The 18,294-nt window shown below is 35.8% G+C and overlaps 1 protein-coding gene across 3 annotated transcripts in view; it reads right to left on the bottom strand.

Moving 5' to 3' along the window:
* The window catches only part of POLR3G (RNA polymerase III subunit G), a 50,672-nt gene that overhangs the window by 6,248 nt on the left and 26,130 nt on the right, over window positions 1-18,294 (bottom strand). Inside the window, exons 4-7 of one of the 3 annotated variants that reach the window (XM_003404979.4) lie at window positions 14,044-14,100; window positions 11,606-11,656; window positions 8,460-8,542; window positions 3,199-3,342 (exon numbers count right to left, since the gene is read on the bottom strand). In XM_003404979.4, coding sequence (XP_003405027.1) covers window positions 3,199-3,342; window positions 8,460-8,542; window positions 11,606-11,656; window positions 14,044-14,100 — 335 coding nt within the window. The remainder of the gene's footprint in view (window positions 1-3,198; window positions 3,343-8,459; window positions 8,543-11,605; window positions 11,657-14,043; window positions 14,101-18,294) is intronic. The other 2 variants (XM_023547621.2, XM_010589424.3) reach the window with 2 other exon arrangements.

The raw sequence follows: 18,294 nt of genomic DNA, 5'->3' as shown, positions 1-18,294 counted from the left end.
CTTGCTTCAAAATAAGGGGGAGAGGCATAAACAGATTAGATTAGTTTGAAAGATTGGCTATGAATTGATCATTGCTGAAGCTGGGTGATGAGTCTGGAGGTGTTTATTATTGATTTTTTTTTACATGAACAAAATCTGCCATAATAAAAAAAAAAACAAATTAATCTCCACATCCCTACTGTCTACAACAGTAATTATGACTGAATAAGCAATAAACAGAGACTATTCCCAAAAGGCAGTTTTATTAGTTATTTTTTGAAGACTTTATTTTAAAGGGGGAATATATATACCCAGGAAATACATATAAAATAGAATGGCCAGAAGGTAATTTGAATTACTCAGATAAAAATTTCATTACTTTGTCTTCCCTGAACACTCTAAATCTCTGCATCAAGCTCAGATCCTTCCCTCTCCAGTAAGCTGGCCTGGTTTCTCTGTCGCCAAGAAATCCAACCATGTCTAGAAACCTGGCTAAAGCCTGGGGCCAGTGTACCTGAGAGGGGTGGCATGGTTGAGAGTTCAACTTAGGCCACCTTGTAAGTGAGAAACAGGCTAGGACACCTATGTGGAAATGTAAGAAAGCCAGTTTGTACATAAGAGTGGAAATGAGTTAGGAAAGGACACTCTACTATTCCAAATCGGGCATCTGCCACTTGTGTCTTGGACATGAGCACCTCCAAGTATGTTTAATGACTCAACTTAGGTAATTTTGTGATGTTGTGATCTTGATATAGGAATAAAGTAGCAGACCCTGTTGAAACTGATGGATAAAGTAAGAATTTCAGATCATCTCTAGAGTGAATTTATCCAAATTATCCTTACTCTACTATCAATACAAAATTGGACCTTGATTCAATGATACATTCTGTAATCTAAGAAATTATCATTTTTTTTTTAACCTAGTGATTCTCCCTACTTGCTGAAGACTCCTACCAGGCTATCTGACTCCAAATCAGATACAGATGTACATGCTTAAACGGTATGGGGCTTTCACTTGAGCCCTTGCTTCTTTAATTGCAATATGCAAAAGACAGAAGAAGGAAAAAATAAAACCTGAATACTGTCTTCAGTTTTATATACAGGTGTTACATAGATACTTTGCTCCATTTTACTCTTCAAAAACAAAATGCTCATCAAATCCGCAATATATTGAGTAAATTGATTAACATTAAAAATGCTAATTAATTAATTGCCAAACACAGCAAAGAAGCTGACTTTAAATTTAATTTCTTTAAAGGAACCCCCTAATCCATTCCTAACCCATCCTCACACTCAGAATGAAAATCATTCTTCTATTAGAGATTTCTTTAAAAAAATAAAATGTAATTCTATAACCCACTGGTGGTGCTCAGCACTCTGCTAAGGCTCGACACAGAATTCTCTAACAACTAGAATTCTGTTGTTTGGCTCCACTTTCTGCGTGAAGGTGCAATCATTGACTAAGAGTGAAGGTAAAGGTGGTAAAGTGGTGGAGGGGGGGAGGGGGCGGTTAAGAAGAATGCAGATGATTTGAAATAACTGCTGTGGAGAGCTGACTTGACAAGAGAAACGTAGAAAACGTATGAGCCAGTAAAAGAGGACTAGTAGTGAATTTCTAGTGGCACCAATTTCTGCAATTCCTCAGCAGTGCTCAATAGGCAGGTTTGAAGGGATGAAGGGGAAGACAGTGAACTGAACAAAGGCTGCCTTGGTCTAGAGTGTGTACTGGAGGACAAGGGACAAGAGTAATGGCAAGAAAGACTGCAAGGCTCCTTGAGGAAGGAAGTAAGGACAGGGAACCAGTAAGATGGACATATAGGAACCTAAGGACTAGAGTCTCAATCTTGTCAAAGTGCACTGGGAATAAAAAAGAAACGATCTGGAAGGAGAGCTGGGGTCAAATGTGGTGTTTAATTTTAAAATGTTTTGACTTAAAAATTATCTGGAAGAATCAACAGAGAATACACAGGAGCAGTCTTTTTAAAAAACAAAAAAGCAGGGCAGAGAAGACACACCCTATAAATATTAACAAATAATTAGAAGCTTCTGTTAACTGGAGCAGCTTAGTGATGGTTCAGGAATAGACAGACCAATAAAACAGAGTCTGGGAGCACATCTGAGCAGATAAAGGAATCTAATAGTTAAAAAAGGAAGGACGTCAAATCAACAAGAAAGGCAAATTATTTAACAAATGAGTTTAATAGCTGGCTAGCCAGCTGGAAACAGATAAAACTGTACCCAGACCTTTTCCTTTATACCAATATAAATTTCAAAAGAATCCAAAATTGAATGCAAAATAATTAAAGCATATAATAAAGGATTTCAGAATTGGAGCAGTCTGAGGTGAAGAAAAGATGCAGAGTATAGTGTGAGGAGCTGAAACAGAGTGAAAAGAAAGGTCACTGGAATGGAGATGAAACTCTCAAGAAAGGATTACTAAGTGAGGTATCTACAAAGTCCCAAAGAGGTGCTGACCAACAAAATTATCCTGCTCAAAAATGTCTCAACTGACTCCAGTTTATTTTTAAGTGCACCATGTTCTAACAGTTGGAATTCACAACTCCAGAGCACTGAGTCCTGACTCAGTCATACACCTGAGGTTGGACTATAATGTTCCCTAATAGTGTCTGGAGGCACTGAGTGGTGCAAATGTTTAACACACTTGGCTGCTAACTGAAACTGAAGGTTTGAGTCCACCCAGAGGCATGTTGCAAGAAAGGCCTGGCAATCTACTTCTGCACAAACAGCCACTGAAAGCCCTGTGGAGCACAGGTCTACTCTGACACACACGGGATTGCCGTGAGTCAGAGTCCACTCGAAGGCAACTGGTACTAGAGTCCCCATGCACTCTGGGCTTTGAAACACACTGGCATTGCAGGAACTCTCCTCAGACCTAAGCCCTTAATTACCTAAATCTCTGATTTAAAATTCCCTTCAGATAAATCGTAATTACACTAATTTGATCAACTTCCCAAACTTCTGCTTGCAAAGTTGCCTATCAAATTATTTTTATCTCCTAAATTCAATCTGGCGTCATTATAATTTCAAAGTTATAATAATTCTGTTGACACCAAGGACTTGATGACAGCGATAATAACATACTTCTGGTTCCCATCAACTTGTGTGTTTGCTAGTTTTAACCATATACCCTACGCCTGATGCCGGATTACATAATCCTCAAGCTTAGCGCTTTGTTACAGTTCCAAAATGTACCATTACCTCTTCTTGCTCCTCTTCGTCATACTCCTCCTGTTCTGCAGCATCATCTTCATCATCATCACCTTCCTTACTTTTCTCTTTGTTTCCTTCTTTCTCTTCAGTTTCCTCATCTGACTTTTCGCCATCATCTCTCTTTTCCAATTCCTGGTATAAGTGAGTTCCGTTAACTTATAAAGAAATTACTAGACTTTGACCCAGCCTTAGAAGAACATAGTTACCTATCACCCTATTCTTATTGTCTCTTACCCCCACCTAGGAAACTGTGAGCTTACTAAAAAAACAAAAACAAAAAAAAGGAGGAACTCACTGTCCTATAATTACACTACTATTTTATTTGATTTTGTTACTTCATTGTAAGTCTCAGGTAATGATGGGATTAACCGTCTCTTTTTTAATGCATAATGATTTATTTTTATAATTTCTATCCTATCTCCTTCTAAAATATTTGAGGTGAGTCAGTTTATGAAGAATTTTCAGAATGTTATTTTTCATTCTAACAAAAGTTTAAAAATGAAAACTATTAGTAAATTTCAAAATGCCTATGTTTTAGTTTAAAAATAATATCATTTAAAACAAAATCAAGTCATCCTGGGGTGCATTAGCTTATTTGCAGAGTATGTCCCTACCCCTTTTTTTCCTTGATGATTTATTTTCCCATCCTCAGGAATTTCCGCCTCTTAATGTATCTGGCAGGTTGAGAAGGAAAGCAGAGATTAAAACTCAAACCAGTGCTAATCAGTTAACATTAGCACTCATTAGCAACACTAAGAGAGGCGGCAGAGAGGAAATGCAGAATTAGAATAAAGCTTTTCCTTGCCTGATAAAAAAAAAAAAAAAAACCTGATGGTTCCAGTTTTCCGCCCTGTTAAAATCACTATGATACTTTTCACAGTGCACACATTTTTTTTAACTTTAAAACTACATCTTTGTATTTCTATTATGAGTACCTACAATTTCTTTCTTTGATCAACAATCATCTATTTTCATTGTTATATCTGTTCACTACAGTGTACTATGTTCAATTTGCACACGCGATAGAATTTCACAGGTTTTCTAGGAGGTTGGCACCAGCAATATTTTCACATATTAACACTCATAGTTAACGTACAAGATCACTTTAGTTAAGATGTGATTACTCTTAAAAAGTAATCAGAACACTAATGCAGGAATCTGCAATTACTCCATTTCTATTCTAAGATAGAGATTATATATTTATATATACTATAGTTGCTTTATAGATTATATATACGGAAAACACATTTTGCACTTGGAGTGACTAAAAAAATAAAACCAAACCCATTGTCCTCGAGTTGATTCCGACTCGTAGTGACCCTATAGGACAGACTAGAAAGCCCCCAAAGAGTTTCCAAGGATTCGAATTGCTGACCTTTTGGTTAGCAGCAGAGCTCTTAACCACTGGGCCACCAGGGCTCCGCTTGGAGTGACTACAACTTAGATACTCCTTTACTGGTTCTTAAATATGTATTTTTTAAAAAATCCTTTTAATTAGATTTGAACTTACAGGAATCAAAGGCAATAGAAAGACAACTACAGACAGACTCCCAATTTCTATCAAAATTAAAACTCCACCTTTCTGTCACCTCACAAATAAGGCCGTAAGAGATTTATCTTGATATTGACCCATATGTTACCTTACGTGAATTATTACTACAATGCAATGCATGTAATTTTTCTGACAATTCCTTTGGAAAACAGTAACGAAAAGTGTTTATAGTTCTTTTGGCATGTCTATAATATTGAATGAGGTCCCTGGGTGGCACAAGTGGTTTGCGATCAGCTGCTAACCTAAAGGTTGGCAGTACAAACCCACCCAGAGGCAGAAGAAAGTCTTGGCGATCTGCTTCCATTAAGATTACAACTAAGAAAACCCTATAAAGCTCCATTCTACTCTGTAACACATGGGGTCACCATGAGTTAAAATCTACTTGATGAGAAAGGTCTTTTGTTTTTTTTAACAATGATGAATACAAGTACACATATATATTATGATGCTTCATTAATATTAATTAATATACAGTATTTTTATTACTATTTTAATCAGATTAAAAAAAACATTGCCATTGAGTCAATTCCGACTCATAGCAACCTTACAGGACAGAGTAGAACTGCCCCATAGGATTTCCAAGGAATGAAAAGGCTGGTGGATTTGAACTGCCAACCTTTTGGTTAGCAGCTGACCTCTTAACAACTGTGTAGTTAAAAAGGGAATTGTAGTGCTCTATTTACCTTTTTTTTTTACCTAACTCTGTGCAAGGTATACACTATAACTGAAAAATCACGCTAGTAACTATTTTGTAATTACTTACAGAACTATTTAAAGGAGTTATATGAAAATATTTTTAAAATACAGAATTCATTCAGTGCTACATAGGACCTAGAATGTCTTCACTTCTATTATTGCCACTTCAAATATCTTTAAATATAACAACCATCGTCTTTATTCCTATCCCAGTAAAACAACCCATTGCCGTCGAGTCGATTCCGACTCATAGTGACCCTAAAGGACAGAGTAGAACTGCCCCATAGAGTTTCCAAGGAGCACCTGGCAGTTTCGAACTGCAGACCATTTGGTTAGCAGCCGTAGCACTTAATCACCATAGAACTAAATCAAACCTATAAAATACCTAAACAAGTTAGCAAAGAGCAAATTCATGCAACTTTTACAAAATGACCTCTGAGCCACATACACTGTCTTATAACTTCATTCATTTTGTACTAGTTTTAGCTCTTCTACTTAGTAGCCTCCATTTCCTCTTCTGTGAAATCTCTAACCCTACTACTTTACAGACTTGTTGTAAGAACGAAATAAATAATATAATGCAAAAACACTTTGAAACAGCTCTTTTATGGACAGGGAACAGGTCTTCTAGCTCAAATATTATACAGCCACCACTCTGGAGCCTCCTATATGTCATGAAGAAATGAGATGCTCAAATATTAATTTACTTCTGTCTGATTATTCACACATTAATCATGAACTCAACTCTACGTCACTCCCTCTCCAGCCATAGATGTTTTATTAAAATAAAACCTACAACTGCTTTTACTGAAGAAATGAGCAACACAGGGGTCATCTGAAAGTTAAGTTTGCTCTATTAAAACTGCTTACTGGGATTTCTCGATTTAAAATTCCAGTTTTAACAATGTGTGTACTGAAAGAGGTGTTAAAATGTAGGGAATAAGGAGACACAATTTGTTCTGAGGAGAAACTACACGGAGACGTCCAGATCAATTAGGGAGTAAGATGACACAATTTGTTCTGAGGAGAAACCACACCGAAAGGTCCAGATCAATCTTCCTCAGAGCACGTGTCAGCATCTTCTTACCAGGAAGCTTTAAGAACAGCCAGAACCTGTGTTCAATGAATACAAGTTGGCTAGTTCTGCAACGCCACCTCCACCTATCATTCCATCAAAGTTAAATCTGGCAGCTATCACTGTTCCTTCATCAATCCTCCTGGCTGTGTTTTTAGTCATGTTATCTCCAGCTCAAGTACTGGTCAAAAAATAAATTAAGAGTTTCTGCTACCAAGCAGCTGTGCCACCTTAGCCATGAAAGTAATAGTTTCAAAGCTTTGACTTCCTCATCTGTAAATAAAGAATAATAGTAATAATAACCACTTGTGTCTGTTACAGAGCCCTGGTGATGCAGCAGTTAAGAGCTATCGCTACTAACCAAAAGGTCGGTAATTTGAATCCACCAGCTGGGTTTTGGTTTTTTTTTTCTGTTTTTTGAGAAGTCTAAAGGACATACTGTATGAAAACAGTTCATCACAGACCATGGCACATAATACTTTGTCAGTATTACCTGCTATCATTAATTTAACATCGTCATCAATAAAAGATAATAATGCATTGATAAAAAAAAAAAAAAAACCCATTACCGTAGAGTCGATTCCAACTCATAGCAACCCTTAAGACAGAGTAGAACTGTCCCATAGAGTTTTCAAGGAACGCCTGGTGAATTTGAACTGCCGACCTCTTGGTTAGCAGCCGTAGCTCTTAACTACTATGCCACCAGGGTTTCCCATGCACCGATGATAGTGGGAGTAAATTGGTGTAACTGCCATGGATAACAATTGGACAATATTTATCCATATCACAATGCACATACCATTTAACATTTGACTCAAAGAATCCACTTCTAGAGATTTACCCTACATACGTGAAATTACATACTTAACATGTATTCACGTGTATTCATTGCAGCACTGTTTATATAGTAAAATATGATGAAACATTATACCCATCAATAGGGCATTGATTAAATAAATTATGGTTCATTCTTCAGTTGTAGAAAAAAAACAAGGCAACACTACATATACTGACATACAACCAACTCCAAGATATTGTGTTAAGTGATAAAACGAAACTGTGGAAAGTGTAATATACTGCCATTCGTCATTTAAAACAAGAAGAAAAAAATCTGTATTTGCTATGCATAAAATATTTCTGACTGTCCACAGGGAAGGAACTAGATGTCTGGAGACAGGGATGGAGGGTGACTTTTCAGTGTATTAACCTGAACTCAACATTTTTATTTTTGAAATATTAAAACAAGAAAGGTAAAAAAATAAGAAAACTATAAGGGTACAGTTTTCACCCTAACAGAATCTTTTACACTTAAGGCACAGAGGAAAAAGCATAGAAAAGTACATATACACCAAAAGGAGAAAAAATTGAGAGTTTTTAGAAGAAATACATTTTTGGCATGAAACTCATGTTTCTTTCCCCTTGCATAATTCAAATCAGGGGGGAATGGGGTCATAATGGAAAAGGTAGCAGGTTATAAATGGTGAGATGTGTTGGCAAAGGAGGAATGGTTAAGTACTCGGCTGCTAACCAAAATGTCGGCGGTTCGAACTTGCCAGCTGCTCCGCAGGAGAAAGATGTGGCAGTGTGCTTCGGTACAGGTTACAGCCTTGGAAGCCCTATGGTGCAGTTCGGCTCTGTCCTATAGGATCACCATAAGTTGGAATTGACTTGATGGCGAGTTTGGTTTGGTTTTTTGGTATGTCAGCAAAAAAAAGTGAGTGGTTAAGAAAGACAGGATGGAACCTCCATACTCCCCCAGCCAAGAATGTTTAAACCTTCCCAGTTACCCTGTGTGCTGGCTTGCTTCTGCCAAATCCACATTATTAAAAAGTGAGAGAAGGCTGAAAGGTTGAAGTAAGAAGGCAAAAAGATGTATGACATTTTATATTTTTTCAGTTCACATGTAGAATAAGAATAAAACCTTACCTCAATTTTTTTCAACACATCAGCAGTATTAGTGAGTGAAGTGACTTTGCCGGCATCTGTTGCCTTTTTGGATTTTGGGCCTACTGAAGTAAAACAACTAGTTGATGCATTTTTCTGTAACAACTCTGGATTATATTTCTTTGTCTTTCATATACTGTCTACCATAATGGTATGTCATGATCGATCTCATAATTTGTAGACTGAATTAATGTTCTCAAATAAATCATCACAGTGCACCAATTTTTCAACAATAAGGAGTAAACGATTATCACATAATAGGATAAATTCTCTAAGACCGTCACCTGATTTATTCTAATGCTGAAAATTTGGATTGACAATTAATATCACCAGGCCCAAAACTGCTAAAATGTTACCTCAGGTAGAAGCACTAGGGTACCAATGAAAGATTCTCACAAACCTGTCTTTCGCACCAGCTTTCTGCTCACTGATCAGTATACTTTATTTTAACCAAAGCAATTTTAATAGGTTTGCAAAATTAAAAAAAAAAAAAGTGCAAGATAAATATGCATTCACCAAGAAGTTATACTCAGCGTGTATATATACATCATCTCTATGGAATGAAGATTAAAAATGGTTAAACTGAACACGCCCATCACAAATCTGGAAATTCAAAGCATCATAATAAACAAAATTAAGAACGTTAACAGTTTTGAGATACAAATTTTTTTTAGCCATATAAAAAATACTGCACTTTGAGGCTATTCTAAAACAGCACGGAAGACAGAACTAGTTCACATAGATCCTGCCTGTCTCTTACAAAAGCACTGTGATACGCTACAAACTGTCCCATCATGATCAGAAGTATTACAGTTCTTTTCCAAAATCCAACTAAATACAAGAAATTAACTTGGTAACGGGGGAAAATATGGCCCAGAAAGATGTAATTTTGTTAAAGATTAACATTTAACCTACAGAAGAAGAAATTTTTTAGACTGGTGGATGACCCATAACTGACGAAATGACAATTTACTGTGTTACACCAAATTATTCCTTTGGGAGTCACTGAGTTCATGGCTCCCAAACATATATTTTGCTCAAACAAAAGTAACAGATTTAATTGATGGATAATTTTCTCTGCTCCAATCCCTTGGGAGCAAAGAATGTTTAAGGTGAACCGTGCTACACACAGTTTCATAGATGTATAAGATCTCAATATATATTATAATATTGAGCCAAAAACTATTAGCTAAGGATATAATTTATTTACTCCATGAAGTCTTTTTCTATAAACATCATTCATCAAATTATTTTGTTTTTATAACACATAAGTCTGTTCAGTAAATACTATAGCACATGGTCAGGGAAGTATTAAAAATGCTTATTTATAAGAAAGTCTAGTGGCAGACTCAAGTCCATTCAGCATTCTTTGCCACCTATCATTCTAGTTTTATAAAATGCCTAAACCTTATGCATATAATTGGGGAAAAAGTATCGAATTAGCTAAATTTGTTGAAAGACTGTTTTAACTCCAAAACATTGGCATGAATATTTTTTCCACCTTTGGCCAAATACATAAAGATGGCAGATAGGCAAGTTAGAAAGAACCAGGATACTTGATGGCATTGCTGAGCAACTATCCCAACATCGACCACCACCACTTATTTCTAAAATTCTTCTAAGAAAAGTAAAACTCAAGTTGGTGTTAATTAGGTTTTCTGAGACTTGTAGCCAAATACGTTTGCAATTAATACCAACAACAACAACAAAAAAACCAAACCCATTGCCGTTGAGTCATTTCTGACTCATGGCGACCCTATAGGCAGAGGAGAACTGCCCCATAGGGTTTCCAAAGAGTGCCTGGTGGATTTGAACTGCCAACCTTTTGCTTAGCAGCCGTAGCTCCCAACCACTACACCACCAGAGTTTCCGTAATTAATACAGTAATAGTTATTTACTGATTTTCATCTTTCAAGACTATTAGTTATTCAATGTTTTTCCTTCCTGTTTCTGGAAGCATCATTTCCATTCTAAGTTAAACTCAGGCTACTTATGCTAACTTTCAGACAGCCTTTATTTTTGCTTTTAGTTTTTCTCTTAATTTCATCACAACCATTTCAACCCATATTCTCATAATCCACCTGGGCTGCCTAGGTCTTTCTTGGCCTCCACTTATTCTCATTTAACAACTCATACGTATAAAGTAAAATCTAAAACTTCACACTCTCCTGTGGTTCTTTTTCATCTTTTTTCCTTTGTTGATTCAATCTTCTCTATCTGCCCATTAAATCTTGGAATTCCTCCAAGCTTAGGCTTAGGCCCTCGTTTCTCCTAATTCCCTGATTTTACCTTAAACAGTCTCATACTTTCTCACTGTCTCAACGATCATATCTATGCTGATGACTACTATCTCCATCTTGAAGTCCATTCCCCTATATTCAAGAATATATTCTACATTTCTATTTGTGTATTTCAAAGGAACCCCAAATAACATGTATGAACTGAACTCACAGTTTTCCTTCACAAACCCAGTCTTCATCCAATGTCCCTCTTTCAATCGCATCCTAGTAAACTCCTACACATTTTTCAATCTTGACTCCAATTCCACGTCCTCAAAGAACCCATCCTTGGCCTCTCTCAAAGGACAGTGAATTTTTGTTTAATGTTTTTTCTCAAATTGACTGTAAGCTCTATGAATGCAAGAATTATTCCCACTTGGCTCATTGTTTTATTCTTCTCAATACACTGTCTGGTAATATGTAGTAGATAGCTCACCAACTATTTACTCAATGAAATTACTAAAGAACGAAATGGAAGCTTTCACTCTGGTATTTTTATGTACAACATAGAGTTCTATCAGTTCCTAAATTTGTAAACCTTTTTTTGGCTAAAAACTTAAATGTAGCCAGTATAGTTATAAAAAAATTGCAAACATGTAAATGAAGGGTCCACATAATTGAAATTTCTCCCAGCACGTCAAAATTCCACAGCTAAAGAAAAAACTAAACGAAAAAACGGAAAACAGCAACAGATAAAAACAAACATTTGCAAAATAATTAAAATTTCAAACATATTTTAAGCAAAAGCACTGAGAACATTGGGTGTTACTTCAGGTAGACAATTCCATACCAATTAAATTTAAGCAACAACCCTTTCCTACCTGGATTACTATCATATGGTCAATGTACCTTTTTTACATTTTTTCCTTGGCATCAGCTCTCTTGGGAGTCTCCTCCAATCTGTGTGGACAAAAGAAGAAACATAAAAATTGCATTTACCTCTAGAAATCAGTGGCATTGGACAGAACTACTTAAAGGACACAGTGACAGTTGTCCATGCAATGAAAATGTCTTGGAATCTGACAGTACAGATTCAACGTGAAAATCCAAATGTAAAAGACAGTGATAGTTCTTCTTCTATAAAGAAAAACTTCATTAAAAGAGCTTTGAAATGGTGCTATAAAATTTCTACAGCATTCTTTTAACAATGAAATAGCATTTTACATAAATAGCATTCACATAAATTTATATAAATAGCATTTTACATACAGAGGTTTTCGTAACAATTAAGAATGAAAATGTAAAAATACAAATACATATACACAAAACCAAGTAGATTCCGACTAATAGCAACCCTTTAGGACAGAGGAGAACTGCCCCACAGGGTGTCCAAGGAGTGCCTGGTGGATTCGAACTGCTGACCTTCTGGTTAGTAGCCACAGCTCTTAACCACTATGCTACCAGATAGGAAAATTACTTATGATATATTGTTGAATAGAAATATTTCTAAAATGCTATGTATAGATTCCATTAAAAAAAATAAACCTAACATATAAATATGTCTACACATATAATATTCATGCAGAGAAAGCAGTTGGTTAGGAAATTTTATGGTAATTGTGTGTGGGTACTAGTATTACCACAGTTAAGTTCTTAAGTATTGTTTATTTATTATTTGGCTATAAATACACTTTGTAGGAGCCCTGGTGGCACAGTGGTTAAAAGCTCAGCTGCTAACCAAAGGGTCTGCAGCTTCAATCCACCGGCTGCTCTTTGGAAACCCTATGGGGCAGTTCTATTCTGTCCTATAGAGACACTATGTGTCAGAATCAATTCAATGGCAATGGATGTGTTTTGGTTTTTTTCGTATTTTGTAAGTTTTTATGTTGTTGTGCGCCATTGAGTTGATTTCAACTCCCAGCGATTATACAGGACAGAGGAGAATTGCCCCATAGGGTTTCCAAGCTGTAATCTTTACAGGAATAGATTGCCAGGTCTTTTGTTCCTCAGAGCGGCTGGTGGGTTTTAACTGCTGACCTTTCAGTTAACAGCCAACCGCTTAACCATTGCTCCATCAGGATTTCTTAAGTTTTGAATAGTAATAAGTATTTCTTACCATAAAGGTTCTTTCAAAAATTAATGTACGTGATCAAAATCCTAACATATGCAAAGTGAAATAAAGTTTTAATAATTATCTGAAAACTTTAAAATTAAAAATATAGAAAAGTAAATTCCCTCAAATAAATGATTTTGCCTGTAGCACCTAAGCCATTCCATTAATCTGTCAATTTCTTTTCATTTTTAAGATGGAAGTAACATTTAAAAATGATTTTAAAAATACTACCCACTAATAAATCTCAGTGCATTTTGTACAAAACATTTAAATCACATGTCATTTCACCTGAACTAATAAAATCACTTTGAATACATTTATTTTTATAAAGTACTCATAGACGATCATGAGAACGTATGTAAAGGGAATCATTTGGGAGATGATTTATGAAGCAGAAAAAATCTGAGACGTGAAAGTGTTTCTGGGGGAACCCACGCTTACCAAAGATCAACACTGAAAAAAGAGAGCAATATAACCCATGGAAGTGCTAAAGCTCTGTTAGTGCCATTTATGATCCTACATAAAGTGCAGTTTCCATAAAACACCAAGGACAAAGAAGTAAAAGGAAAGTGAAGTAAATGAGGAGACCAAGGTGCCAGTGCTGAAAAGTCATCCTAACAAGTCACTTCACTTCTATGGCAACTGTTTTTCATCTGTAGAATGAATGAACTGGATGAGATTTCCTCTAAAACCCCTTCCACCTTGTCTGTGTCCAAGGTAAAACTTCTAAATGTTGAAAACAAAACCTTCTTAGGTATGGTTCTGTTGAAAAGGTATCGTCACAGCTAAAATTAGTCTATGTCTGCTTGAGAGCTAGGCAGATCCATGAGCTTGGTCTAAAATATCCTTAAAACTGGATTTTTATTTTTTTTCTCCTCGAAAAGCTGTAAGTTCGCTCAGGAGCAAAAAAAGTAAGCATTATTGGTACTAAAAATTAAAATTGTGATTGTGGCAAAAAAAATTAGAAATCACAAATGGGTTTAGCAAGTCCTATTTTTATAAAAAAAGTATTTTAAGAACTTTCACATAAACACTTCAACTCTTCCTTGTTATGGTATTAAAAAAAAAAAAAAACTTTCATCTTAGTATCCCAAAGACTTATATTACTAATTAATTACAGAAAAAGAACTGAACTACTTTCCTATGGCAAAAACAGAAAATTGCCCTATGAAAAGATATGGGGTAGGGAGATAGCATTTAAATATTATTTTAACATTGTCTATCTTAAAATTACCTGGTACCCATTCTTCTTTGTATATTTTCATATAGTTTTTACTATACCTTTCAATATCTAGAAAAAAAGAGAGAAGTACTCATCAGAAAAATCCAGAAAAAATCTAAACTTCATTCTTTTTAAAATAACTGAAAACACCAGATTGCATCTTGTACTTCACAGAGAGTTTCCTACACTTGTACGTAAGGTATTCCTGAACACAAATTGAAAAGTTCAATGAGAATTACATGTTTGAGGAGGTGGCAAGAGACAGCTAGATATGAAGGGTCAGGAGCAAGGAGAGACCTAAACTCTAATTATGGTCCTTAGTCAAACAACCTGACTCATCTGTGAGCATGTTCACCACAGCCCAGAGCCAGGGCAGGGAGGTCTTACTCAGAATCTTCCATTTGCTTCATGTGACACTGCTCTCTACGTTCCAATCTTTAACCCTTATGTAGCTGGGACACATTTAGTGCCTAAGTGGGGGTGGAGGGCTGTTTGATCACCTCTAGCATTAATTACACATATAATTACTCAGTTAGACTCCTCGATGAATTACTTTTCATAACCCATTGGGGAAGAGAATGCGGAAAAGGAGAAATAGTGAAGGTTGGACCAGGTGAGGGGTTACCTGTAGGGGATATGAAGGACAAAGCTGCAAGCCCTCTGAGTTTGTCCAGTGGAGATCTACAACTTTGGCTCTTGCTTCACTTGGCCCACTTTGCCACAAGGAACTCCCTTGATGAGGGCCCAGACCCAGCAGAGGTTAGCAAGCAACATCAACAGGCAAAAACTGGAAACCATGGTTCATCATAAAAAGTGGTTTAGAAATATAACCATGAAAAAGAAAGGTCATACAAAAGATGAATATATAAAAACCAAGAACTAAATTTTTTGCTGGCCTTTTTCCTATATTAAAAAAAAATGATTCCAAAAAATACAAGGGCCATGGTGTTAGAGAAAGACAACTAAAATAAATAGTAGATGAAGAGACCAAGAGGCCAGGCTTTTTAGACATTTAACTATTTGACTTTACGTCAAATGTTTAACTAATCTTGCCCTCAAGTTTCTCATCTATAAAGACAAGTTAGTACAAATTAGAAGATTCCCAACATTTACATTACAAAGACTTCTTTTTTATTATTTTCTTCAAAACAGATTCAATATTTTGAAAAGTTTTAACCCTCAATATACCAGGGAAAACAGTCATTAAAAATTATTACCTGGATCTACCTTTTTAAAAAATATATCTTATATTTTTAAGTTATTTTACAAATAATTTACAGGAGATAAAGAAATAGTGAAAAAAAATTACTGAAACACAATTTAAAAATGGGCAAAGAATTTGAGTAGACATTTCTCCAAAACATATACACAGATGGCCAACACACACATGAAAAGGTGCTCGACATCATTAGTCATGAGGAAAACCCAAATCAAAGCCACAGTGAGATACCATTTCACACCAAATACGTGGCTATTACGAAAAATAAAACAAAACAACCAACCCAGTAACAATGTAGTCAGTGATTATAGCTGCTGAGCTGCCCTTAGTTGAGGTGGCCTCAAACCTCTGGGCAGCCCATTTTTTGATTGTAGAATTCCAGATGCCTGACAGCTTTCTTTCATTTTATCCTATCTCTGTCCCTTCAGTCTAAGCCGACAGCATTGAGATGGCTGACTGGATCCATGAGTCACACACCTAATCTCTCAGTAAAAAATTGTCTAGGATACACTTGGTCCTGTTTCCAGAATACAACGTCTGGATAGGCTAAGAATTTTCCAAATCTTTGAAGTGCTGGTTCCTGTTTGCTTAACAATTCCTTCCCTCAATTTTGCTTTCCTTTCACATTTTACTATAAGCAATAAGGAGAAACCAGGCTACACCTTCCACACTTTGCTTGGAAATCTCCTCAGCTAAATATCCAAGTTCATCACTTACAAGTTTTACTTTTCACCCAGCAGAATATAATTGAGTCAAGATTACTGTCATTTTATAACAAGAGATTGCCTTTCCTCCAATGTCCAATAACATGTTCATCATTTCCTTTTAAAGCTTCACCAGAAACACCTTTAACACTCAATTTTTCTCAACTTGATCTACAGACTCAGTGCAATCCCAATCAAAACCCCAGCAAGCATTTTTGTAGGTATTAAACTGATTTTAAAGTTTATATGAAAACACAAAAGATCTAAAATGCTAATACAATACTCATGAAAAAGGACAAAGCTGGAGAACTGACACTACCCAACTTTGAGACTTACTTTAAAGCTATAGTAAATAAGACAGCATGGTATCGGCAAAAGAACAGAGACATAGATCATTGGAATAGAAAAGGGAGCCCATAAATAGATCCACACAAATATAGTCAACTGATCTTTGACAGACGATCAGTTTAATGGAGAAACGATAATCTTCTCAACAAATGATCCTGGAACAATGGGATGTTCATAGCAAATAATTATAAATTTAGTCAAAGACCTTATACCTTTCAAAAATATTAACTCAAAATGGATTGTAGACTATAAAACACAAAACTATAAAACTTCTACAAGAAAACACAGATTTGGCAGTGAGTCTTTAGACACAACACCAAAAATAAAATAAACCTACTGCCATCGAGTCAATTCTGACTCATAGCAACCCCACAGGGTTTCCAAGGTTATAAATCTCTATGGAAGCAGATTGACATATCTTTCCCCACAGAGCCACTGGTGGTTTTGAACCACTGACCTTTTGGTTAGCAGTCAAGAGCCCTAACCACTGTACTACCAGGGCTCCTTAAAAGTAGAATAGATGCTGTAAACATTTGCTCCATGAAAGACAGTTATGAGATTAAAAAGACAAGTAACAGACTGAAACAAAAAAATCACAAAAATATATCTAATAAAGAACTTGTATTCAAAATATACAAAGAACTATTAAAACTCAACAATACAAAAATAAACAATCCAATTAAAAGATGAACAAATGACCTGAACATATACAAATCTTAGGATATATAAATGGCAAATAAGCATATGAAAAGATGCTTGACATCATTTGTCATTAGGGAATTGCACATTAAAACAATGATGAGATATCACTACATACCACTACACACACACCTATTAGAATAGTTAAAATCCAAAACACTGGTATTACCAAATGTTGACAAGGATGCAGGGCAATAAATTCTCTCAAGGGTTCGACATGAGGGTCAGAGGGTTGAATAAATATAGCATAAGGAGTTTATAGGGCAATAAAAGTATTCTGTATAATAATGTAATGGTGAATACATGACATCATGCATTTATCAGAAACTTTATGGCAAAAACTCAGAACTTTATGGCAAAAAGAGTGAACCTCAATGTAGGCAGTTAAAAAATCATTTAGGATGTCTAGGGATGCTAGGAAGGAATGCAGACTGTGACAGAGAATCGAATTGTATTACAAATGTACAAAACAACCCCACTAAAAGCGAGAAGAAAATGCGCTGGCCTAAGCAAATCTGAAAATGAGTGGAGTCCATAAGTCTAAAGGAAAAGGCAACATCACATAAGCAGTACACTCTAACTGATAAAGTTGTTTTGTCACCGGGGTACAGGTTAATAATTCTAATACTGCTATACATATATACTGGAGTCGAACACTTAAGTAAATGGATGATGGAGGGTGGGAGGCAAGTCTTATTGTTGGGGTGGAAATTTACAGATAAGCAAGGGGAGGAGGCTAGAATGAACTATGTGGTCACAGAACAGAGTTGGAGACAACAGCATGAACTCATGCTTAGTTTAACACAGATACTGACTGTTACATACAGAAATATTTATAGATATCTCCATACATATTTTTCCTTGCTCTGTCAGCAGAGAGGGCATATAGGCAATGACACCTCTGTAGCAACAAGCAATCTAGTGCCCAGATCCTGGCTTTTCATACCATTTTCTAATAAAAGAAACCAAAACTCCTTGGAGAAATGGCTGATTTTCAAATTGGTGCAGGAAATATACAAGGTCAGCCTTATCGCCAGAAAATAAGAAAATTCTCAAAACAAAATGAAATCTACATTTATGGGAGTATGTTAAAAGGACACAGATGCAAACCAAAAGAGCTTTCAACTGTTCCAAAGGTGGAACAAAGTGAGGAATAAAATTTAAAATTATATTACAAAGCAAATATCCATGAGTCCATACTGATATAAATGGCTTTGCAAAAAAATGAATACGAGAGAAGAGACAAATTTCTCTTACAGGAGAATTCCAAATAATTTATGCAGATACTCTGTC

Source organism: Loxodonta africana, chromosome 2, assembly GCF_030014295.1.
Source record: "Loxodonta africana isolate mLoxAfr1 chromosome 2, mLoxAfr1.hap2, whole genome shotgun sequence".
Taxonomy (NCBI): Eukaryota; Metazoa; Chordata; class Mammalia; order Proboscidea; family Elephantidae; genus Loxodonta; species Loxodonta africana.
This window is presented reverse-complemented; position numbering and strand designations above follow the sequence as displayed.